The sequence below is a fragment of the Anolis sagrei genome, chromosome X (genome assembly GCF_037176765.1).
Source record: "Anolis sagrei isolate rAnoSag1 chromosome X, rAnoSag1.mat, whole genome shotgun sequence".
Classification (NCBI taxonomy): domain Eukaryota; kingdom Metazoa; phylum Chordata; class Lepidosauria; order Squamata; family Dactyloidae; genus Anolis; species Anolis sagrei.
Window position 1 is genome coordinate 51,067,799 of NC_090034.1, and position 25,472 is coordinate 51,093,270.

The 25,472-nt window shown below is 43.4% G+C and overlaps 1 protein-coding gene across 1 annotated transcript in view; it reads left to right on the top strand.

The window, feature by feature from the left end:
- LOC132781484 (mucin-16-like) overlaps nt 1-25,472 on the top strand; it is a 50,596-nt gene that overhangs the window by 23,077 nt on the left and 2,047 nt on the right. Inside the window, exons 14-40 of the mRNA XM_067460732.1 lie at nt 716-852; nt 1,222-1,289; nt 1,399-1,571; nt 1,834-1,860; nt 4,202-4,329; nt 4,425-4,492; nt 4,715-4,878; nt 7,873-7,899; nt 8,182-8,324; nt 8,408-8,478; nt 9,817-9,989; nt 10,108-10,134; nt 10,391-10,518; nt 10,611-10,678; nt 13,329-13,489; nt 13,747-13,773; nt 14,001-14,149; nt 15,320-15,387; nt 15,609-15,781; nt 17,789-17,922; nt 18,590-18,657; nt 19,237-19,391; nt 21,115-21,278; nt 23,082-23,149; nt 23,367-23,539; nt 24,614-24,652; nt 25,312-25,391. Of these exons, the coding sequence (XP_067316833.1) occupies nt 716-852; nt 1,222-1,289; nt 1,399-1,571; nt 1,834-1,860; nt 4,202-4,329; nt 4,425-4,492; nt 4,715-4,878; nt 7,873-7,899; nt 8,182-8,324; nt 8,408-8,478; nt 9,817-9,989; nt 10,108-10,134; nt 10,391-10,518; nt 10,611-10,678; nt 13,329-13,489; nt 13,747-13,773; nt 14,001-14,149; nt 15,320-15,387; nt 15,609-15,781; nt 17,789-17,922; nt 18,590-18,657; nt 19,237-19,391; nt 21,115-21,278; nt 23,082-23,149; nt 23,367-23,539; nt 24,614-24,652; nt 25,312-25,391 (2,861 nt within the window). The remainder of the gene's footprint in view (nt 1-715; nt 853-1,221; nt 1,290-1,398; nt 1,572-1,833; nt 1,861-4,201; nt 4,330-4,424; nt 4,493-4,714; nt 4,879-7,872; nt 7,900-8,181; nt 8,325-8,407; nt 8,479-9,816; nt 9,990-10,107; nt 10,135-10,390; nt 10,519-10,610; nt 10,679-13,328; nt 13,490-13,746; nt 13,774-14,000; nt 14,150-15,319; nt 15,388-15,608; nt 15,782-17,788; nt 17,923-18,589; nt 18,658-19,236; nt 19,392-21,114; nt 21,279-23,081; nt 23,150-23,366; nt 23,540-24,613; nt 24,653-25,311; nt 25,392-25,472) is intronic.

A 25,472-nucleotide genomic window follows, 5' to 3' on the forward strand; every position in this document is an offset into this window, starting at 1 on the left:
CTCACACCAGAAGCGACTTGCAGTTTCTCAAGTCGCTCCTGACACGACAACCCCCCCCCCCCACAGAAAACCATATTTAATAATCTAGAGCTGATATGGTAGAAGTAACCTTTTGTGGGGAGTCAGCCTCTCCCTTCCCGACATCCCCGTTGCCTTGGCACTATAAGAGGATTTCGCAAGACCAGTCACACCCATTACAAATGTGTAGTAATTGTGAGTCTGCGGACCATATTTTAGTTCTTGCGGACCACTAGTGGTCTATGGACCACAGGTTGGGAACCACTGATCTAGTTGGAGGATCATCTTGGGTTGGAGGTAGGAATACACCACTAAAGTGTTCCTCCAACAACCTCTAAAGAAGGAGGAATCGAAGGCTCTTTTCATTGGGAAGTTCTCCCTAATGTTTAAGTTAGGTCTCTTTTTCCATAGTTCTTTCTAATGTTTAAGTTAGGTCTCTTTTCCTGCAGTTCTTCCTAATGTTTAGGTTAGGTCTCTTTTCCTGTAGTTTGAATCCATGGCTCAATTGTGTCCTAGTCTCTGGAACAGCAGAAAACCCAGACACAGGTCATGTCTGTATGGATGACTTGAAAAGTTTAGGAAATGCCATGTGAGATACCGTTAGCTTCCTTTAGTTTAGGAAATGCCATGTAAACAATTGATAACCATTTTGACTTCTCCAAATTAGTGCAACCGTGGTCTTTTCTTTGTATTTCAGCCGTTTCGCCAACCCCGTCTTGGACAGTTGAGAATTTCACTACGAATTTCACTGTCACCAACCTGCGGTACAAGCCAGAGATGGGAATCCCTCATTCAAAGACCTTCAATGCTACAGAAGTGCCGCTGCGGACGCTAGTAAATGTTACAGTTTATATTGCGTAATAGGGGTGTGCAAAATGGCACAGAATTCCTTTCTGTTTTTGTTCTGTTTTTGGAAACAGAACTCAGGGTTCTGAATTACGCTTCCAAACAGCCCCCTTCCTAATCTCCTGGAATTTTCCAAAAAACAGAAAGGGGGGAATCTGAAATTCGAAACAAAAAAAGAACAAAAATAAAACGGATTCATACATAATTTTCCCAACTGTTAGCTATGTTGCCGAGGGTCAATTAACTTTTCTGAATGAATGTCAAAAGTTACATATAAGAAACATTTATGGAGACCAAAGCCCCATAGTGAATATTCTATAATATTGTATACTCAACACACTATCCTTTCTCCTTAAGCTTGACAGATACCTCAACAGGAGCAGCATTGGACCAGTGTTTCTGGGGTGCAAGGTAACAATGCTGAGGTAAGTTGTTCTTAATGCTAGGATGAGCTCCTCTTTTGTATTAGTGTTATTATCTGGCCCCATCGTTTGGCCAACTATCAACCCCTTTGGCTTCTATCTGTCTTCCCAGGCGCCTGAATGATGGGGATGCAACAGGAACGGACTATGTTTGCTCGTACCGAAACGATTCCACCAGGCCTGTCTTTGACCGAGTAAATGTCTACCGTGAGATTGTCAACCAGACCAGAAACTTCACCCAGATGGGCCCTTACAAGTTGGAAAGATACAGTCTCTACGTCAATGGTAACAAGATGGTTTTCAAATGTTATAACTAATTCTGAATATGCAATCGATTGGCTAGAGGAGTGTTAGGATCTCCTTCAGATATCTTCCTGAAAAGTGTGGACAGATACTTCATAACTGGATATCCTTCCTTGAGCAAGGGGTTAGACTCCATAGCCTATGGGTCCCTTTCCAGCTTTATGATGCTTCAATGCCCATCACCCCCAGCAAACAGGCTTCCACTCTGATTATCGTGGTAATGGTATCTTTGTTCTTTACCTAGGTTATCATGAAATGCCTCTGAAACCAAGTAAGTACATGCTTAAAGTCCCAGTCAACTTTAAACTATGAATGTTTAAAGTTAACAATTAACAATAACAATAAACAAAAAAATAAACATTAATAATAGGTAATGTTTTTATCTATTGTGTTTTAACTCTGTTGTGCCCTGTCTGGAGACTCAGGGAGATGTGAACAAGAAAGAAAATGTGTTGTTGTTGTTATCCAATGTATTACTTTGACTGAGTATTACCAGACCCCTTGCAGTCTGGGTTTAGGCCTGGCCACGGAATGGAGACAGCTTTGATGGCCTTGGTGAATGACCTCCGCAGAGAAATAGATGGGGGAGTGTGTCCCTGCTGGTTCTCTTAGATATCTCGGAGGCTTTCAATACCATTGACCATGGTATCCTTCTGGGCAGTTCTCTGGAATGGGTCTTAGGGGCACTGCTCTGCGGTGGCTCCACTTCTTCCTGGAGGACGGCACCCAGTTGGTGAAGCTGGGAGATACCTGCTTGGGTTCCTGGCCATTGACCTGTGGGGTCCTGCAAGGTTCTATTCTTGCCCCCATGCTCTTCAACATCTACATGAAACTGCTGGGTGAGGTCATTCGGAGTTCTGGAGTTGGGTGTCATCTCTACATAGATGACACACAACTCTACTACTCCTTTCCACCCCATTCCAAGGAAGCTCCCCGGATCCTTTACCAGTGTCTGATAGCTGTGAGGGGGTGGATGAGAGCCAACAAACTGAGGCTTAATCCAGACAAGACAGAGGTCCTCCTGGTCAGTCGCGAGGTCGATCGGGACATAGGGTGGTAATCTGTGCTGGATGGGGTTACATTCCTCTTAGCACACAGGTCTGCAGTCTAGGGGTCCTCCTGGACTCAGCGTTGACACTTGAAGCTTAGGTGTCAGTGGTGGCTGGTAGGGCCTTCGCACAGTTAAAACCAGTGTGTCAGCTGCAACTGTACCTTGAAAAGCCTGACATGGCTATGGTGGTCCATTCCTTAGTTACATCTAGAATGGACTATTGCAATGCACTCTGCCTTTGAAGACCACTTGAAAGCTGCAATTGGTGTCAAGATCGGCAGCCAGATTACTAACTGGGGCTAGCTATAGGGAGCACACCACACCCCTATTGAAGCAGCTCCACTGGGTGCTGACAAGCTTCCGGCCCAATTCAAAGTACAGGTTATTACCCTACGCACTTCAGAACCAACCTATCATCATGACTGCAACTCCTTCTATGAACCGGTGTGGGCTCTGAGATCTACCAGGGAGGCCCTCCTCTTGTTCCCACCTTTGTCCCAAGAATAATTGGTGGGAACGAGAAAGAAGGCCTTCTCACTGGTGCCCCCCCCCCCCCCCCCCCGGTTCTGGAATTTCCTCCCTAGAGAGATTAGGTAGCCCCCACTCTTCAAGTTTTTCGTTCTAATCTGAAAACATGGCTTTTTAAACAGGCCTTTGACCTTGATTAGAATTTTAGTGATTAGACTCGAGGACTTAGTGATTGTTCAACTCTGGTACTTTGGACTGATACTTGAAGAGAGCCATTTTTATCCGCAGGTACTGCTGCGTTTTATGGAATTTTAAATCTTATTATGTGACCTTTTTAGGTGAAATTGTTGTGTAAATCTATCTTGTTGTCGTTTTGTATGCTCATGTAGTGTGTATTTATGTGTGCAGCACTTTGGAGTGCTTTTGTGAGCCGTTCCGAGTTCCTTTGGGGAGATGCTGGCGGAATATAAATAAAGCATTATTGTGTATTGTCGAAGGCTTTCATGGCTGGAATCACTAAGTTCTTGTGGGTTTTTTCGGGCTATATGGCCATGTTCTAGAGGCATTTCTCCTGACGTTTCGCCTGCATCTATGGCAAGCATAGATGCTTGCCATACCTCTGAGGATGCTTGCCATAGATGCAGGCGAAAAGTCAGGAGAAATGCCTCTAGAACATGGCCATAAAGCATTATTATTATTATTATTATTATTATTATTATTATTATTATATTGTTATTACTACTATTCCTATTATGATTATTTGAACATTATAGAAATGATGCATGTAGAATGATCAGCACAGGATGTCAAAATGATGAAGGGAATATAGTCACTCCAAGGAATTGATTAAAGCATAATAAATAATCTGGGGGGAATAAAATGTTTTTTTATATGTTGTTGTTGTTGTTGTTAACACAAGTAGAATGATACAAACCTCAATAACAACCCTGCAAGGTTAAATAGAACAAAGAGATAATCTATATTGGGGGGGGGGGGGGGAATAGAATATGAAAGAATGAGTCCCAAATAATAATGGATCACATAAACAAATCCATTAGGCATAAACCATGCTGTCTTCTGCTCTGGTCCACAGCCCCCCAAACGCCTACGGTAGGATCTTTCACGACAAATTTCACCGTCATCAACCTCCGGTACAAGCCGGAGATGGGAGTTCCCCATTCAAAGGCCTTCAATGCCACAGAACTGGCACTCACAACTCTGGTAAGTCTGGTTTTGTTTTGGTTGGGGGGGGGGCGGTGGATTATGTGTTTCCCATTCATTTGATATATTACTCTATGCAATCTTTTCTCCTCCAGCTTGACAGATCCTTCAGCAAGAGCAGCATCCGTTCGGTGTATTTGGGCTGCAAAGTGACCACTTTTAGGTAAATCCTTGGCAAGTGTATGATCTAGAATGGGAATTGTATGATCTAGAATGACAGCTAAAGCAGTCACTCTTTCCATTTGGACCTCCAAAAAAGAAGAAGAACATACAACCGTCCAAAGAAATCAATTTGGCCAATGAACACATTTCTTTTTTTTTTATATTCAGCAGTTGTGACTTTCCAGCCAAATACTTTTGCTTAGCCTCTTTTCTTTCCTTCCAGACCGGTCAAAAATGGGGATCAAACCAAAATGGACTCCATCTGCACTTACCGCAATGACTCCGCATTTGACCGGGAGAAGGTGTACCATGAACTTGTCAACGTGACCAATGGGTTCACCAGGATGGGTCCCTATCAGCTGAACCCGAATAGCCTCTATGTTAATGGTAAATAAATGTATGCTTTTTCAGTGTGTTATCAAGGTCCCCATTTAGAGTTGGTGTCATTTCTCTATCCCTGAATGCCTTCAAATCGAGCTTACTGTCATATATCCATTAGGACTGTGCAAAGCTTCAGAGGTCCGTTTTGTAATTTGGAGATGTGTATGATTCGTTAATACAAATCTCCAAAAATGTATCAAAACAAAAGCCTTTGAAACATTTCGGAGGGATTAGTAAAGATTTGATCTTTTGGAGCATTTCAAGCTGTGTTTTTTTCAATGTAACATATGCTGGTGTGGGAGAGGACGAGGGGGCTGATGTGACTGACAACAGCAACTACATGCTGGTTTTTTTCCTTGTCAGCCAATCACTCGGTTTTCTGCAAGCTGGTCTCCTCCTCTTGGTGTCTGTGTTTTCTTGTGGAGTTAGTAGGAGAGAAAAACATATGCTTTAAAAACATTTTTAATTTCCTAAAAATCAACAGATGAAAGAATCTTTCTGAAACTTTGCAGCATCGATGCCTTGGTTATGTTGCTCATTGTGCAGAAATTGAAGGGGATTCCTCTTGTAATTTTTTAAATTGTAAAAACATGTTTAAATTCCTTTTTAAAAAATATTGATACCTCCCGGCAATTGACAAAGTTTTGCCATACAAGCTTCATCTCAGTATACATTATTCCAAAAGTAAATATTCCTTAAATGACACTTTACACATTCCTTAGATGTGTTATCTCCCATCACCCACACCCTCCTCCCCATTCCCCCCACTCTCCTGGAACAGCAATTCTAAATGATGTTATTGCAGCAGTTTAAAGCCTGGTTCAAAATGCTATATCTGTTGTTTCCATCTATTTTGTTGATTAGAACAGACCATTTCTAGTCTCGTTCTGTATGACTATTTATATACTTGTTTTTCCTTTGATTTATGAAGTCATTGATTATATATCCTGATAGATAAGCCTGCCACGTTTCTAAATCCCATTTTATATTGTCTCTCCATTCTCAGGCTATCGTAGCCTGTATTGCGGCTGTCATAGGGCTGGGGAAAGGGTGCATCCCTGTTTGGCTTCCCTCTTGATATTTATTTGTCTCATCTGTGCCCTGTTTACTGTGATGGTTGCATTATTTCCGCTATATCGTTCTTTTATTACCTTGCTCACTCCCCCCCCCCCCCCACACACGCACACTTTTTAAAATTCCTAAAAATCAGTAGATGACCGAAATGTTCTGAAACTTGGCAGGTTTAAAGGCATAAATGTTGCCTACAGGCGTGCCAAGTTTCAAAATGAAATATCCGTTGCACATTCCATAATATTTTTCTTTTCCTTTTCTTTATTTTCTGAATGCATATTTATTGTGATTGTGGCTTAGATTCCCATTAAAAACCAATATTGAATTGTGCCGATTGTGTATGCCGCCCTGAGTCGCAATCAGGCTGATATGGTGGGATAGAAATAATGTAAATAAATAATAAACTCTAAAAGCTACCTGGCATTGGCCCCCTGATGTGCGATGGGAAGTTGCTGCTAACTGACTGACTGCTCCTTGGACGATGACTTAAACTGGCGACTTTTGACTGTTTGGTTGTTTTTATACTGTTTAATACTGTTTTTACTGTTTTATTGCTATATTGTCATTTAAATTGTATATTTATGTTTTGGTTGTGGGCACCATGGGGTGCCGGTTTGTTAGCTGCCCTGAGTCCCTCTGTGGAGGTTGAGATACAATGAGATACAAATGCCATATAACAACACCTCAGGATAGTATCAAATGGGCTGGGCTTTAAAACAGCAGGTTAACAACCAGGTGCAGTAAATCTTGCCAACCAAAAGGTTGACAGTTCAAAGCCCGGGTCAGGGTGAGCTCCTGGCTTTAGCCCAGCTTCTGCCTACCTAGCAGTTTCGAAAACAGAAATGTGAGTAGATGAATAGGTACCGCTTAAGCAGGGAGGTATTTAAGGCACTCATGAGGAAATGCCAGTAAAATGCTGGCAATTCGATCAAGGAGGAAGTTTATGAACAAAGCTCTTCGGCAGGGAAAGTGGAGCGACAGCACCCACACACGCCCCGCCCCCCGTGGCCGGAACCGAGCCCAGCCTCCAAGCTGCCCAAGATGAGAAAGCCTATATATAAATCTATCTATGTCCAGTTGTCTGTCTTGTCAGTGTATAACAGCATTGATAGGCCCCACCTATCTCCGCGATCACACCTCTTTCTATGAACTGGCACGAACTCTAAGATCTTCCGGGAAGGTCCTCCTCTCGGTCCCACCTCTGTCACAAGCACGGTTGGTGGGGATGAGAGAGAGGGCCTTCTCGATGGTGGCCCCCCGTCTCTGGAACGCCCTTCCAAGGGAAATAAGACAGGACCCATCCCTCCCCTCCTTTCGTAAGAGCTTGAAAACCTGGTGGTTTCAACAAGCCTTTGAAAATGACCAGTTCTAACTCAGTCTTACACATTGTCGAATACGGCCTTATTCTTCCTACCAATTACACAGATCACTTCCTCTAATCGGCCCCAGAATGAACAGCCACAGACCCGTACCTAATATTATTGTTGCCTGCCATAGCATTGCACTTAATTCCTGGGCCCCCTAGAATTTTTGGGCTTGCACAAATCTTGGCCTGGCCTTTAAAATTTTAAATTGCCTTGAACAGGCAGGCTTACTTTTAATATATGTGTGTTATGGCGACAATTTTATGCTTATATTGTTTTGTTAATCTTATGGTTGTGTTGTTTTACTTTGTATGTTTTGTGATGTTACCTGGGAACCGCTCTGAGTCCCCTCGGGGAGATGGAGCGGTATATAAATAAAGTTTTATTATTATATTATTATTATTATTATTATTATTATTGAATGTTTGCCATATGTGTTCTGTGATCCACTCCGAGTCCTCTTCAGGGTAAGAAGGGCGGAATATAAATCCTGTAAATAAATAATAAATAAATACTACAGCAATGAAACATGAGCTAACAATACTTTCTCCCCTTCTTTTCTTAGATTATAATGAAGGGCACCTCCAAACAAGTAAGTGTTGCTTCCACAGTCTTAACTTTTGCCTCTCACAAGCAATGCTTTAATTGATGATTCTTCTAATTAATCAGGATAGAAAGAATATGCAAAAAAAATGTAAATAGTCAGGAAACACATATTTTAAGAAACCACGTTGATAAACATTGACCCAGAAAATTGTATCATGGCGCACTCATTCTGCAAAAATAAAATTGGAAATGAAGTAATTCACTGGTACGTTGGTCATGACGAGTTTATCAGGAATATCAGTTATGTTGTTTTCATCTTCCTTTCAAGCCGTTTCCCCCAAGACAACTCCAACCCCAATGGTGGAACATTTCACTGCAAATTTAACCGTCACCAACCTCCGGTTCAAACCAGAGATGGGAGTCCACCATTCGAAGACCTTCAACGTGACCGAACGGCCACTCCTAATTCTGGTAAGCCTGGATTCATTCTGGACGGAGTAGATTTGGGGTATCTTGTAGCTTCAGTATACTCAGTGCAACCCTTTCTTCTTCAGCTTGGCAGGATGCTGAACCAAAGCAATGTTATCGGCTCAAGATATTTGGGGTGTCAAGTGACAACTTTCAGGTAAGTTGCTGATAAATGTATGTTAATTTATCTATATAAATGTCAAAATATGTACATTTGCCTGTCTGTACCACAAAGGTACAGGTGGAATGGCCCTCTGTGATGTCACTGGATTGGCTGTTGCTTTGTGGAGTGTCCCTCTGTGATATCACTGGGAAAGACAAGTGACATGCGTAGGAAAGAAGGGAGAAAAGAAGGACAGAATGAGCTACAAATGGAGCCATGTTGCTATAGAGGCATTATGAGGCAGACCTTCTCAAAGCTGGAGAAGGGAGAAAATAGGCCTCTTCAAGAGCTGGAGAAGGGGGAAAGCAGACTTTCTCAGAGCTGGAGAAGAGAGAAAGCGGGCCTCCTGAAGAACTAAAGAAAATAGGCCTCAGAGCTGCAGAAGGGGGAAAGTAGGTATTCTCAGAGCTGTAGGAGAGGGAAAGTAGGTTTTTCTCAGAGCTGGAGAAGGGAGGAAGTATGTGTTAGAGCTGGAGAAGGGAAAAGGTAGACCTTCTCAGAGCTGGAGAAGGGAGAAAGTAAGCCTACTCAAGAGCTGGAGAAGGGGGAAAGTAGTCTTCCTCAGGGCTGGCAAAGGGAGAAAGTAGTTCTTCTCAGAGCTGGAGAAAGTAGAAAGTAGGTATCAGAGCTGAAGCAGAGCTGGATAAGGGAGGAAGTAGGTCTTCTCAGAGCTGCTGAAGGATGAAAATAGGTTTCCTCAAGAGCTAGAGAAGAGGGAAAATATCCCTCCTCAAGTAAGAAAAAGGGATAAATTAAGTCTTCTCAGAGCTGGAGAAGGGGAAAAGTAGACTTCCTCAGAGCTGGCAGAGGGAGAAAGTAGGTCTTCAGAGCTGGAGAAAGTAGGTCTTCTCAGGGCTGAAGCAGAGCTGGAGAAGGGAGGAAGTAGGTCTTTTCAGAGCTGGTGAAGGATGAAAATAGGTTTCCTCAAGAGCTGGACAAGAGGGAAAGTATCCCTCCTCAAGTAAGAAAAAGGGAGAAATTAAGTCTTCTCAGAGTTGGAGAAGGGAGAAAGTAGGTCTCAAAGTTGGAGAAAGTAGACCTTCTCAAATCTGGAGAAAGGAGAAAGCTGGTGGGTATATATAATAAAATAATTGCATCCTAGACCACAGAGGCCATTTAGTCCAACCCTTTGCTGTGGAGAAACACAACTAGAGCACTTCTGAGAAATGACCAGTCTTCCAAAGGACAGCCCTCAACCCTCCAAGGATGTTTGTTCTATTTGTGAACCTATTCCTTCTTCTATATCTTTCCTTCATTAGCAATGATTTCCCCTCCCCTGCCTTTTCAGCTGATTCAAAATACTTCTGCTTAAGCCCTTTTCTCTCTTTGAAGATCTCTCAACCATGGTGATGAAACCGGCATGGATGCTGTCTGCGCTTACCGACATGACTCCGCCGCCCCCGCCTTCGACCGAATTAAAGTCTACCATGAAATGGTTAACAAGACCTATGGGTTCACCAAGATGGGTCCCTACAAACTGGACCCAAACAGCCTCTACGTCAATGGTAAAACTTGAGGTTTTAGCTGAGACCTGATCTCTTGACATTCACACTGTAAAGCTATCCGTCAGAATCCTTCTCTTGGAAGACTCTCCTTATCTGTTCTTTTCTTCTTTTTTCCTAGGTTATAATGAAGCTCTCGTTCGTACAAGTAAGTGTGCCTCCGTATTCTTAATCATTGTGATGATCTGGAAAGAAAGGAATCTATTTCAAATCCTGTTTGTGAGTAGGTTTCATCCTAGGGATCAGCGGTCCATGACATATTGCTTTAGTGGTCCAACAAGCAGCATTCCTTTTCTTATCATAATAGGGATGAAAAAAAAACCCCAGTGTTGATACAGTTCATGGCAACAGTTTGCTAGATATCTAATCGTAATGCTTTCTATTCCGTTCCATGTGGTCCGCAGCCATCAGGACTCCGACGGTGGAGAATTTCACCATGAATTTCATCATTACCAACCTCCGCCACAAGCCAGAGATGGGGATTCCCAAGTCGAAGGCCTTCAACGCCACAGAAATGCCACTCACGACTTTGGTAAGCCCAGGTCCACCTTGGATGGGATGGATTCTGTGTTCTCTGGAGCCCTGTTCATTTGGTATACTCAACACCATCTCTTTTTGCTTCAGCTTGCCCGAATGTTCAACCAAAGCAACATTGGTCCAGTGTTTAAGGGATGCAACGTGATGACTCTAAGGTATGTCAACCTCCAATACAGTGATACCTTGACTTAAGAATTAAATTTTTTTCTGTGACAGTTTTTTTAAGTATTTATTGTGTCAGAAGCGAATTGAGAATACAGTTACAATGTATACAAAAACCAGAAACAAAGTTAAAAACTTGGCATTATACTAGATTTCCTTTGACCAGAGGCTGGCCACTTGGAGTGCCTCTGGTGTTACTACAAGAAGGTCCTCCACTGTATGGCAGGGCTCAGGCTGCATTGTAATAGGTGGTCTGTGGTTTGCTCTTCACCACACTCACATGTCATGGACTCTACTTTTTGGCCCCATTTCTTAAGATTAGCTCTGCATCTCGTAGTGCCAGAGCACAGTCTGTTCAGCGCCTTCGAAGTTATCCAGTCTTCTGTGTGTCCAGGAGGGAATCTCTCATTTGGTATCAGACACTAATTGAGGTTTTGGGTTTTAGCCTGCCACTTTTGGACTCTTGCTTGCTGTGGTGTTTCTGCGAGTGTCTCTGTAGATCTTAGGAAGCTGTTTCTTGATTTAAGGCATTGGCTTGCTGGCTGATATTCGAAGAGAGGATGGGCGAGAGATGTCACTGCCCCAAACTTCCTCAGTGGACAGCAATCTCCGAAAGCGGAGAAGAGCACCCAGGCAAAGGCAGGCAGGCTGAGGTACTGAGCCATGAGGCATGCAGGCTGAGGCAGGCAGGCTGAGGCAGGCAGGCTGAGACACACAGGCAAAAACAGGCAGGATGAGGCAGTGAGCCACGAGGTGCAAGAGTTGCTCCGATCTGCTGGAAGTCCTGTACTCACTGTTTAGGCCAGTGGTTCCCAACCCTTTTTTGACCAGGGACCACTTGACCAGGGATCACTTGCACAGGGACTACTTTGACCAGGACCACTCTCCAACATTAATACCAAAAGGGTTACAAATCAGTTTTTGGTCAACTTTAAATTCAGTTTAGTTATTTGGGGTGCTGATTCAGAAAATTGCATAAGATTGACCACATCAGCTCTAGTTTCTGATACAGAACATATGCTTGCCCACAGAAAACTATATCTAATAATCTAGAGCTGATGTGGCAGTAGTAATCTTTTGTGGGTAGTCAGCTTCTCCCCTCCTGGCATCCCCATTGCCTCGGCACTATGAGAGGGTTTTGCAAGACCAGTTGCTCTTGTTGTCACGTGGTTTTGAGTCAATGGTGTAGTAATAGTGAGGCCGTGGACCATATTTTCGTTCTTGCTGACCACTGGTGGTCCATGGACCACAGATTGGGAACCACTGGTTTAGGCTGAGACTCTGCTGTACCAGTGTGGACTGCAATTTCTGGAGTGGAATCTCCAGATTTGACTCCTCCTAGAACGTTGAGGGCAAGCAATCAGATGGTACTGGAGTTTCTGCCTTGCAGGAAGACTCCTCTTGCTAGAAATCCAGTTCAGGTTTTGTTTCACTCTGCCTTCCTATTAGAACTGGTTCATAGGTCAAAACAGTGTTCGCATGTCAAAACATCACTCTAAGCCAAGTGAAGATTTGTAAGTTAAAACTTATGTTGGGACATTCTTATGTAGAGTTTCTATTGTATAGGGCAGCGTTTCTCAACCTGGGGGTTGGGACTACTGGAGGGGGCAGGCATGAGGGGGTTTCAGTGGTTCGCCAAAGACCATCAGAAAACATATATTTTATTTCTGATGGTCTTAGGAACCTTTTTGGCAGGGTAGGCTGAAAATCTCTCTGCCTGTCCTTCTCTTCCTTCTCTTCCACAAATCCTCCCACCACAAGCCCTCCTCCCATGTGCTTGGCCAGCTTCTCAGCCATGGAGAGGGCTGTTTCTGAGACTCCAAGTGGGGAGGGGAGAGCAGGCGTGCTCAGTTCATGGCAGCGTGGTGCACATGTGTGAGCGAGGGAGAGCATGCGAGGCTGGAGGGAGGCTCGCACCAGCGAGTCCCTTCAAGGCATGGGGGTCCTGTATGGGAAGTTTGGCCCAATTCTATCGTTCAGAATGCTCTTTGATTGTAGGTGAACTATCAATCCCAGCAACTACAACTTGACTTCCAAATGTCAAGGTCGATTTTCCTCAAACTCCACCAGTATTCACATTTGGGCAGATGGCATATTTGTGCCAAGTTTGGTCCAGATCTCTCATTGTTAGAGTCCACAGTGCTCTCTGGATTTAGGTGAACTACAACTCCTAAGATCAAAGTCAATACCCACCAAACCCTTTCAGTATTTTCTTCTGGTCATGGGAGTTCTGTGTGCCACGTTTGGTTCAATTCCATTGTCGGTGGAGTTCAGAATGCTCTTTGATTGTAAGTGAACTATAAATCCCATCAACCACAACTTCCAAATAGCAAAATCAACCCCCGCAACCCCACCAGTATTCAAATTTGGGCGTATTGGGTATTTGTGCCAAATTCAGTCCAGTGAATGAAAATACATCTTTCATATCAAATATTTACATTATATTCAGCACAGTAGCAAAATTACATGAAGTAGCAATGAAAATAATGTTATGGTTGGGGTCACCGCAACATGAGGGACTGTATTAAGGGGTCACGGCATTAGGAAGGTTGAGAAATACTGGTATAGGGTGATCTCATTGCTTTTCGTTGCTTGATTCTTCTCATGGTTGACCCACCTCTTGATACCTTTCTTTCTTTCCAGACCTGTGAAAAATGGGGATGAAACTGGAGTCGACTCTGTCTGCCGTCACACCAGCCCTGACTTTGATCGAGTGGATGTCTACCACGAAGTGCTCAACAGGACCAAGGGGTTCACCAGGATGGGACCCTACAAATTGGATGAACATAGCCTCTATGTTAACGGTAACATGGTTGATCAATATAATGATTATTGATGTCCGGAAGTGGACACAAGGCTCCAGAGGACCAACTCAGAATCATAACTTCCTTTGAAGGTCCAGAACTTTTTAAGGAGAGAGTTTTGGTGTCGCAAATCTATCCTAGATACTAATTGAATCTTCCAGTTGTGATTCTGTCTACTCTATTTGGAAATGATCGATCAAGAGGGTGATTCCAGTTGGTTTTGTGATTTATGGCAACTCTTTCTCTTTCCTTTCCAGGTTACAATGAGCGAACGCAACTTCTAGGTAAATATTTACATGGAAAACTTCATTTTGGGTACTTTCAGATTAAATTAATTCAAATAGTAATCAGAGATAGTCATGACAGTGTTGGACTGAGATTCTGGGGGATCTGGATTCCGGCCTTGCTGAGCCACAGAAACCCATTGGAGGACTTTATGGCAAGTCACTCACCTTCACATATGGTCACCTTAAGTTAGTTTCAGAACCAATGTTCATTTCCCACCCTCCAGGTCAACCCCCAGTGAATTCCGACCCCAAGACTCCCGTTTTGAGGCCTTTCACCGTGAACTATACCTTGTCCAGCTTGCCTTACACCCTGGAGATGGGGACCCCTGGATCTCGCAAGTTCAATGACACAGAAAGAGTTGTCAAATATATCGTAAGTATTACCTCGTGCTTTCAGGCGAAAACTCCAATTTCATGCACGAACACTTAAGCCACTGTTATTGGTTGGGGCTGACAAACAATTCCTATCCATTCCAAAGACAAATGCATTCTAACAAGCTCGGAAACCCAAAAGGAAAACCACAATGAAAATGGTGCTCAACGTTTTCCAAAGTTTGGGGAGCAGTTTGTGAGAGAAAAGGAGAAGAAGAAGGAAGAACGGGAAGATGAAGGGGAGGAAGGCAATGGAATGAAATGATGGGAAAAGACAATCTGGTTTTAGGCCTGGTCACGGAATGAAGACAGCTTTGGTCCCCTTGGTAGATGACCTCCGCAGAGAACCTGTACGCAGAGAACCTGTATGTTATCTGTACACAGATGATGTCCAAATGTGTCACTCCTTCCCACCCGTTACTAAGGAGGCTGTTCAGACCTTGGCCACTGTGTCGGACTGGATGAGGCTAACGAATTGAAGTTGAATCCAGACAAGACAGAGGTCCTCCTAGTCAGTCGAAAGGCTGAACAGGGGATAGGGTTACACCCTGTGTTGGACGGGGTTACACTCCCCCTGAAGAGGCAGGTTCACAGCTTGGGAGTGATCCTGGATTCATCGCAGAGCCTGGAACCCCATGTTTCGGCAGTGGCCAGGGGAGCTTTTGCAATGTTAAAGCTTGTGTGCCAGCTGCACCCATACCTTGGGAAGTCAGATCTGGCTAAGGTGGTCCACGCTCTTGTTACATCCTGAATAGATTTCTTCAACACATTCTACATGGGGCTGCCTTTGAAGACTGTTTGTAAATTACAACTAGTCCAACGGGCAGCAGCCAGATTGCTAACTGGGGCGACATACAGGGAGCATACTACCCCCTTATTGTGTCAGCTCCACTGGCTGCCAGTCCAATTCCGAGCTCAATTCAAAGTGCTGGTTTTGACCTATAAAGCCCTATACAGTTCTGGCCCAGCTTACTTGTCCGAACGCATCTCCCTCTACGTCCCACCTCGCAGTTTAAGATCATCCGGGGAGGCTCTTGGGGTCTTTTTTTTAAAAAAACGATTGTGAGTTCAGGAGTATTGTGCTCCAAAACTCTGTCAGTCTGAGTTCAGAAGGTCCGAGTTATCATCATCTTCATTACTATGTTTGCTATGATTTTTCTCCCTTCTCCAGATGGAATCCTTACTCAACAAGACCAGCGTCAGCCCAGCGTTTACCGGTTGCAAAGTGCAGCGTTTTCGGTAAGCGTTTGCACTTCCAAATGATTGAACTTTAATACCTCTTTAATGGGTACATCTTATAGTTGAGCGACTCGGTTCTGATTTTGTGCGTGTGGCTCACTCAAGAACTCCTTTAAAGCCTAAATGAAAACCCGGTGTGGCTTTATCACCCCACAGACATTCACTTTTCCACGTTTCTGGTATGCCTTGCAATTCTCTAAGAGGTCTTTGCGTTCTCTCAGATCTCCAGAAACAGGGGCGGCAGTCATGGTAGACCAACTCTGCGGCTATTGGCAAAATCAGCTTGCCATCCCCTTTGACCGCGTGAAGGTTTACAACGAGCTGCGCAATCTCACCAAAGATGGTACCAAATTTAGACATATGAACATGGAGAAGAATAGCCTTCGGGTGAATGGTAAGCATCCGTTTGATGTGGTAGTTGTTTGTCCAACCAACAAGGAATCCAAAGAAAGAAGGGAAACTACTCTGGCTGAGATCCCAGATCATTTTCTGTGTAATTTTCTGACTCCATAGCTGTTGAAACCCCATTGCGGGGTTTCTTGGTTGGTTTTGTCCAGAAGGATGCCCTAGGATTTCCTAGTGACCTGTTTTGAAAATGTAAGGTTCCCATGAACGCTTTTTGAGAAAATATAGTTTCATGACTTGAGTTTTGCTGGGGAAAAATTAGGATGCTGAAGAAGCTTTTGGAAAAATGATGCCATAGCCTTTTGGAAAATTGATATCTCCATAACCTTTTGGAAAATGACTATTCGAAACCTTTTGGGAAAACCAGGAATATTCCTGATAAGAGTTAAAAACTTGCTTGAGTCAACCTTCTCCTTAGTGGTAAATATTCACTAGTATTCATGCGAGGCAATTAGGTTAGTCAGCTGTTAAACTGATATATCTAGATACAGTATCTCTTTGAACTGTTGGGGTCAAAGATATACCAATGCACAAAAACACACACACATATATAGCAGGGTTTCAGAAGTGTTCTCTTCAGCTGCCCAAAAAACATCTACTCTCCCATAAAACATCTTGGTTTAAATCACACTCTCAAGAGAGCAAAAATAAGTAGTCTTCTTTAAAGGTAACATAGTTGGTTTACTCACAGATCTTAATGCATTCAGCATGCAGGTACATTGCATATCAATCCAGTTATCGATAGGGTTTGAAATAGTTTCTCTGTGTAGATAACACAAATTTGGACCAGATCCATCATCGTTTGAGTCCACAGTGCTGTCTGGATGTAAGCAAATGACACCTCCAAAACTCAAGGTCAATGCCCACGAAAACCTTCCAATATTTTCTGCTGGTCATGGGAATTTTTGTGCCAAATTTGGTTCATTTCCATTGTTGGTGGAGTTCAGAATGCTCTTTGATTGTAGGTGAACTTTAAATTCCAGCAACTACAACTCTCAAATGACAAAATCAACCACCCTCCCCAACTCCACCAGTATTCAAATTCAGGCGTATCAGGTATTTTTACAAAATTTGGTCCATCGAATAAAAATACATCCTGCATATCAGATATGATTCACAACCATAGCAAAATTACAGTTATGAAATAGCAACAAAAATAATGCTGTGGTTGGGGGTCACCACAACACGAGGAACTGTATTAAGGGTTCACGGCATGAGGTTGAGAAACACTGAAAGCATCTCTCCCGTCTGAGAGTCTAATGGAGTCTCTGTTCTCTAAAGCATTCTGTTTCTACTGATTTCTGAAAGCATACTGTTTCTAAAATGGAGCCTGAGTCCTGAATAGTCCCAGATCTGCAGCTCTTCCCACAACATAGAGTTAAGGAAAACCGCATACTAATAGACATATATACAATACACTAAGCAATCTGAATGCTATACAAAACAAATCACTCTGACCAAAAGATCATGAGTTCGAAGCCAGCCTGGGTTGGAGTGGGTTTCCAACCAATTGTGTAGCCTGTTGTTGACCTTTGCAACCTGAAAGACAGTTGCATCTGTCAAGTAGGAAAATTAGGTACCACCTTAAAATGTGGGGAGGCTAAATTAACTAATTTATGAGGCCATAAAAAAAAAAGACTCCAGCAAGCACTCCAGCAAAAAGCATGCGGGGAATGCGGAAGTACTTCATCAGTGTCGCAGATGGACGATGAAAGCGACAGCTCCCCTGGCGGCCAGAAAAAGTGAAATAGCCTCTGTCTATGTCTGTATATGTTGTATGTCAAAATTGGCATTGAATGTTTGCCATATATGTGTACACTGTAATCCGCCCTGAGTCCCCTGCGGGGTGAGAAGGGCGGAATATAAAAGCTGTAAATAAAATAATAAATAACTAGTATAGAAAGCTTGTAGAAGGTTGCTATTTCCAACAGAAGGAGGAGGAAGAACCAATCTGGTACCCATTAATGTACAACCGCCTGTTTCTTATTCATTCCAGGATACCCACCTTCCAGCTTGACTCCCGAAGGAGTGGGTTATGAACTGGGTTTCACCATCATCAATGAAAATCTGACCAACACAGACAGATCATCTCCAGAATACAAACGCCTGGCGGCCAGCATCGAAGACCAGGTGAGGACCATTTTTCTTTGTGTTTTGTATTACTGGAGCCAAATCTTTTCCAGAATTGGTCGTGACTTCGAGGAGCTCTTGCGAATGCTGGAACGAATGGGAGCGATAATCCAAAGAGGTCTTTAAGATGCTGAAGTTATTGATAATAGCCCAAGGTGGTTTCCAAAGCATTTAATAGAAAATCATAAAAGAAGCTCTCTGGGGTGATGAACCTATTGGGAAAGGAAGTTTCCAAGATGACGAACCCCAACAGAAAGTCACAAAAGAGCCATCTAGGGTACCGAACCTATTGAGAGAAGTAGTCCAAGGCGGTCTCAAAGACTCCCCAATAGAGACTTGTAAAAGAGCTATCGGGATGTTGTACTTTTTGAGATATTCCATTGAAGTCTCCAAGGTACCTAACCCTAATAGAGAGTCATAAAAGAAGCTCTCTGGAGTGCTGAACCTATAGAGAGAGAGATTCCAAGGTGGTCTCCAAAATGCCAAAGCAATAAGGAGCCTGAAAAAGAGCTCCTCAGAGTCATGAGCCCTGAAAGAGTTGTACAAGAAGCTCTCTGGAGCACTGAATCTCTTGGGATTGATATTCCAAGGCACAGAAGCAATAGGAAGTCTTCAAAGAGCTCTCCAGGATATTAGGGATTTAAATGGATCTGTTTAACCATTGCAGGTGAACCAGATCTTCGGCCGGAGCAGCATCAGCAACGGATTCAAAGTCTGCGTTATTACAGGACTGAGGTCAGTAAGGAGTGTGGTGTAATGGGTTGACGGTTGGACAGTGGCAACTCTCTCAGCAGGCAGTGATTCAACATCACTTCCTGTCATTGTTTTGAGATACAGCATAATATTGGGCTTGCTTTGTAAAAAGCCTGGAGGGAAACTGGCCCCTGGCCTTCCTCGTAGTTGCCAGTACTTACTTTAGGGTGAATTTCTACATATGTATTGTCGAAGGCTTTCATGGCCGAAATCACTGGGTTGTTGTATGTTTTTGGGGGCTATATGGCCATGTTCTAGAGGCATTCTCTCCTGATGTTTCGCCTCCATCTATGGCAAGCATCCTCACAACCTCTGAGGATGCTTGCCATAGATGCAGGCGAAACGTCAGGAGAGAATGCCTCTAGAACATGGCCATATAGCCCCAAAAAACCTACAACAACCCAATTTCTACATATTTGAAGGTGGGACAGCAGCTTTTGGGTTCCATTAAAAGTGGGCCACATTCCCCTTCACTCTCACGATGGATCCCAATTGGTGAGAAATCCTCCTCAACCCCAAACAATAAGTACTGAGTTCCGATCCTAAACCAATCCCTTTCAGGTACGGCTCAATTGTGGTTGACTGCAAGTGTTATTTCGACCCCGACATGATCCCCAGCAAGGAGACCATGAAAGAAACCTTCAGACAAGAGACTCAAAATGCCACATCCCAGTGGCTGGGCAGTCGGTTCCAGCTCAAAGGTGTGACGGTGAGAGGTAGGTCCGTTTGCAGCAATGTGAAATGGCCATCGCAGACCTACGGCTATTAGAGTCCTAACACAGTGATATGAATTTACTGTGGCAACAGGAAACTGTGGGTAATGTCCTGGACTGCCAATCCCTAGGATGAAATCCGTGCACAGCAAAGGTTTGGAAGAAGATTCATTTACTCCAGATCAATTCAAGTTGGAGAGAAAGTTCCTTAGACAGATCTGCATCCTGATCGATACAGATGATCTAGTGCAGTGTTTCTCAACCTGGGGGTTGGGACCCCTGGAGGGAGTTGTGAGAGGGTTTCAGAGGGGTCATCAAAGACCATCAGAAAACACATATTTGTGATGGTCTTAGGAACCCCATTGATAGAGAAGGCTGAAGATCTGTCTTCCTTTTTGGAAACAGGAGGTGAATCCTCCCACCAAGAGCTTTTCTCTGTTGTGATTGGCTGGCCTCTCAGTCAAGAGTGGGTCTATTTTTGGAGAGGGGAGAGGAGGTGTGTTCAGCACATGGCAGCATGGTGCACATGTGCGGACGAGGGAGAGATGCAAGAGTGGCGGGAGGCTCGTGCCAGCGAGTCCCTTCAAGGCAGGGGGGGTTCTGTGTGGCAAGTTTGGTCCAATTGTTGTCGAGCAATTTAGAGTGGCTGTGGATAGAGAGATCCAAGCCATTTGGGTTGCCTGGTGAGAAAAGAAGCCAGTATTCCAGAATAAATCTCACCAAGTTGAAGAGAAAGCTACCGAGGTTTTTATTTCATTCCAGCTGGAAAGGATGACGATTGCAGTAGCCTGCCAAAAATTGACATGCCCATTGGGCAAAGAGAAACATTCTGAAATTTGGTGGACTAATGGTGGCCAATGTGTTCTACCATTGTAGCAAGTTTCACCCAAATAACTGTAAAAATGAGGGAGATAGGAGCCCTTGAATTTTCCCCAATTATAGTAATTTAATTATGCGCAATTGCCGTAACGAAATAATAACGATATTTTGTTAGTCTCGTCATAGTAACAGAATTTTCACTTAGTATACTTTAGAAACACTTTAGAAGCGAAGCGCCAGCGCCCCCAGTTTTGTAATGACTTTTGAACCATTTTTAATGGATCGCATATCTCTACTATCTACATTAAACCCCAGCACTATCACACTTCAATTGTTATGTCTCCAGCTCTTTTCTCAGCTTTGATAACACCAGATGGCCCTACTTAACTGCCTGTTGTAAATTTCCAGATGGCCCTACTTAACCGCCTGTTGTAAATTTCTAACCATGGCATGGATTCCTCTGAAGTCATCCCTTTGAAGGTTCAGAGGGGTCCATGACAGGTAATAGCAAACCCTATTGAAAGGAATGGCTTACGCTAGAAGTTCCCATAGTTGCTGGAGGACACAGAAAACTGCCAGAGAGATCACCACATGTTGGAGATTATTTGAAGACACACAACGTCAACGATGAAATGACCTTCTGGCAATCATAGAATCAATGTATCTAACTTGCGTGTGAAGCCTAAATAAATGCCATGTTTAGACTTGGGTTCCCTCTCCAAAATAGCTCATGATGTAGAAGCAAACACTCCAAAATCCAGGGGGTAAGAAATCCAGAACGCTTCTAGTCTCCAGCATTTCACATCAGGGATGCTCAGCCTGTAGATATTTGGTAAGATGAGTCTAAGCCCAATGGATGTGAGAGGAATCTAAGAGCCTAAGCATTGCTTCTGCCTTACTTCTTCAGCGATTGACCCAGCAATAGAAGCCGTGACGGACATCTCCTTGCTGGCACTAGACCTGGAGACCTTCACTGTCAACTTCACCATCATTAACCTCCCATACAAGGAGGAGATGAGAAATCCAAACTCGGGTGTCTATCGGAACGCCAAAGGAAGCGTTGAACAAGAGGTGAGTTGCCAACCAAGAAGTTGCCTGGTCTAACTGTTAAGAAGCAAACCCCAAGGTCTTGAGAAAACATAGTGCAGGAACTTATAGTGCTGGGTGAAGATTCAAGCAGATCCAGGGCTTCAGGGCAAGAAGAAAAAGTCATACATTTTGGGTAAGGTTTCTATATATTGTTGCTCTGGTTCTTACTGATCCAGAAGCTTTAGAAACCCAAGGGTTTCTAATCCAGTCTAGGGTCATTTGGATCATAAAGCGACCCCAAGGACCATCAATCTCTGCCATGTAGGAATACCCAAGTAAAGCATCAAGCCTTTTTTCAAAGGCCTCCAAAGAAGGAGAATCTTGAAGACTTCCAAAGAAGGACAAACTTGCAAGGAAATTTCCAGAATTTTTAGAAAGTCACAGAATTTTTTCCGGAGGATGCATGGAGTCTATTGACCAGTGGTTCTAAACCTGTGGGTTCCCAGTTGTTTTGACCTACAACCTAACAGCTGGTAAATCTTAACAGCTGGTAAACCGAATGGGATTTCTGGGAGTTGTATGTCAAAACATCTGGGGACCCACAGGTTGAGAGCCACTGTTGTTGTATTCGTGCATTTTCAGGCTATATGGCCATGTTCTAGAGGCATTCTCTCCTGACGTTTCGCCTGAATCTATGGCAAGCATCCTCTATGAAAATGGGTTTATATATCTGTGGAATGACCAGCATGGGACAAAGAACTCTTGCCTGTTGGAGCGAGGTGTGAATGTTTCAACTGACCATCTTGATTAGCATTTTATAGCCTGGCAGTTGTTTGTTGTGGCTTGTCAGTGCCTGGGGCAATCTTTTGTTAAGAGGTGATTAGATGTCCCTGATTGTTTCCTCTCTGTTGTTTTGCTGTTTGTTTCCTCCTTTCTGTTGAAATTGTCCACATGCTTGTGGATTTCAGTGGCTTCTCTGTGTAGTCTGACATGGTGGTTGTTAGAGTGGTCCAGCATTTCTGTGTTCTCAAATAATATGCTGTGTCCAGGTTGGTTCACAGAGAAGCCATTGAAATCCACAAGCATGTGGACAATTTCAACAGAAAGGAGGAAGGCATGAAAATGAATAAAATCTGGCTACTGGTATTAAAAACTCTAAAATTACAACAGCAAAACAAGAGAGAGGAAACAATCAGGGACATCTAATCACCTCTCAACAAAAGATTGCCCCAGGCACTAACAAGCCACACCAAACAACTGCCAGGCCATCAAATGCTAATCAAGGTGGTCAGTTGAAACATTCACACCTAGCTCCAACAGACAAGAGTTCTTTGTCCCATCCTGGTCATTCCACAGATATATAAACCCATTTTCCTAGTTCCAACAGACCTCACTACCTCTGAGGATGCTTGCCATAGATGCAGGCGAAATGTCAGGAGGGAATGCCTCTAGAACATGGCCATATAGCCCAAAACCTACAACAACCCAGTGATTCCAGCCATGAAAGCCTTTGACAAAACGTGCATTGAATGTTTGACTTTATATTTGGAATCCACCCTGAGTCCCTTTGGGGAGATAGAGCAGAATATAAATAAAGTATTATTATTATTATTATTATTATTATTATTATTATTATTAAAGGAAGCCCTTCAAGAGTCCATCTTTTTTGGAGTGGTTATGGTCCTCAAAGCGGAATTAAGTTTGCCCAGAGTGTCCCATCCCATTTGAAGAACATATAAGTCTCCTTCTTCCATGTTTCCTTTGAGGTTTTTTCAGAGAAAAGTGGCATACAAATACAACAAATGAATAAATATGGATTCCTCCTTCCTTTCCTTTTTTCCCCAGCTTGACAAGCTCTACCAACGCAGCAACCTGGGTGCAAATTTCATGGCTTGCTTTGTAGAAAACTTCAGGTAAGTTCATATCTTCCAGTGTTTCTGGTACAAACCGGGACATGAATGAGGAGCAATATCAGAGTGTGGTCAAAAGCTGTTAAAACAGCAAAGCCTGATCCAAGAGGGAAAAAATGAGCTTTTTGGGCCAATAATATGGCTTCCTAGCCTTCCCCTGCTTGAAGTCGGTGGTTGACTACCCAAAACCTCAATTATTAGTATAATTTTTGTTCTGCAGGCCGACCAGCTGGAGAAACCAAACAGGGGTCAATTCCATCTGTATGTTCACAAAGGATAATGGTCAGAGGTCCTTCGATAGAAGCCTGGTCTATAACATCTTTAAGAACCTCACCGGCAAGGGTTCGACCTTAGGGAGATACATGCTGGATGACCGGAGCTTACTGGTGAATGGTAAGGTTTTGGGGAACATGTTTGGAGGACATCAAAATTGGAGAACACCATATTTGAAGAACATCAATGGGCATTATGTTTGGAGAACATCAATGGTTATGATGTTTGGAGAACATCATATTTGAAGAACATCAATGGGCAATTAAAACTTGTGCACCAGTTGCGCCCGTACCTTGGGAAGTCAGATCTGGCCACAGTGGTCCACGCTCTTGTTACATCCCGAATAGATTACTGCAACGCACTCTACGTGGGGTTGCCTTTGAAGACTGTTCGGAAACTTCAATTAGTCCAGTGGGCGGCAGCCAGATTACTCACCGGAGCGTCATACAGGGAGCATACCACCCCTCTGTTATGTCAGCTCCACTGGCTGCCGACCCAGTTCCGAGCACAATTCAAAGTGCTGGTTTTGACCTACAAAACCCTATACGGCTCCGGCCGAGCGTATCTGTCCGAACGCATCTCCCTCTACGTCCCGCCTCGGAGTTTAAGATCTTCTGGGGAGGCCCTGCTCTTGGCCCCGCCTCTATCACAAGTGAGATTGGCGGGGACAAGGAGCAGGGCCTTCTCGGTGGTGGCCCCTCACCTGTGGAATTCACTCCCCGGGGAAATTAGGTCTTCGACATCCCTCCTTTCCTTTAGAAGGAAATTAAAAACATGGATTTGGGACCAGGCGTTTGGGTAATCTGGCAGACAGATAAAGGACAATGACGACTAGAACTGATAGGAATTGACAATGTGGAATGAATTTATGGATTCTGAGTTGGCGAACGTTGAGCATGAGATTGGCTTTATTGATTGTGATATGTAACTGATTGTTTTAACTGTTTATAACTGTTTTAATTGCTGTTTATATATGCTTATTTGTACTATTGTGTAGGCATCGAATTGTGCCTTTTGTAAGCCGCCCTGAGTCCCCCCTCGGGGGTTGAGAAGAGCGGGGTAGAAATACGTGAAATAAATATATAAATAAATAATCTTTGGAGAACATCATATTTGGAGAGCATCAAAGGGCATTTATGCCACAATGGGCATCCCACCTGCAATAGTCCTTATCCCTCTCCTATTTCTTTCCAGGCTACCCAACAGAAGCGATCCCAATATCCCCCAGGGAAGGTAACTATGGTTTTGGGGGGCATTTTGTCACTAAATTGAGATGGTTTGGGGAGGCGGGCTCCTGATATAACCCATTCAGTGAATATTCAGGGTTGTGTGTGTTGGAACGTTCCCTTCCATGGCTACATACGGCTCATAGGATATCTTCATTTTGTGGATTTGGGATTCCTTTTGTATTTTGCTGCTCTGAATTTGTAAAGCGTTTTGATTATCACTTCAGAATACTAGAAATCTGGCAACAAAAGGGTGTCAGATATCTCATTGCGGTGTCAGAATTCATATTTGGGGAAAATATTCTTCTTTGACTCCTCCCCCATCCCAAATATATTTTGGGGTGTATATTGCTCCATTTTTTTTCATCACCCAGCCGCACCCCCAAGTATAACATTGTCAGTGAAATATTAAACCCTGGTGACGTGTTGGAAATAGCAACCTCCCAAGCCTTTCACTATTTGTTTGTCAATGTATATATTTGCTCTTCTTCACTAGTGGTTTTCAAAAAAAATTGTGGTCTCCACATGTTCATGGAGATTCACATTTGCCAAATGGATGTAACATCATTATTACTTTTTTAATAAGGTTATGGCGCAGTTATTTCCAATAGGTTATGGAATTTTCAATATGACATGATTATTAATAATTGATTCATTTTTTTCCAGAGCTTCCTTTTTGGGCAATTATCCTCATTTGTTTAGCTGTCCTACTGGCCTTCATCTTGCTCTTCCTCCTGTGTTTCTTGGTAAGTTCACCAAAGTTGTTGTCATATTTATTTGCATTTATTTTCATTGGGATGCAATGAGGCTTACAGTAGCAATAGCAA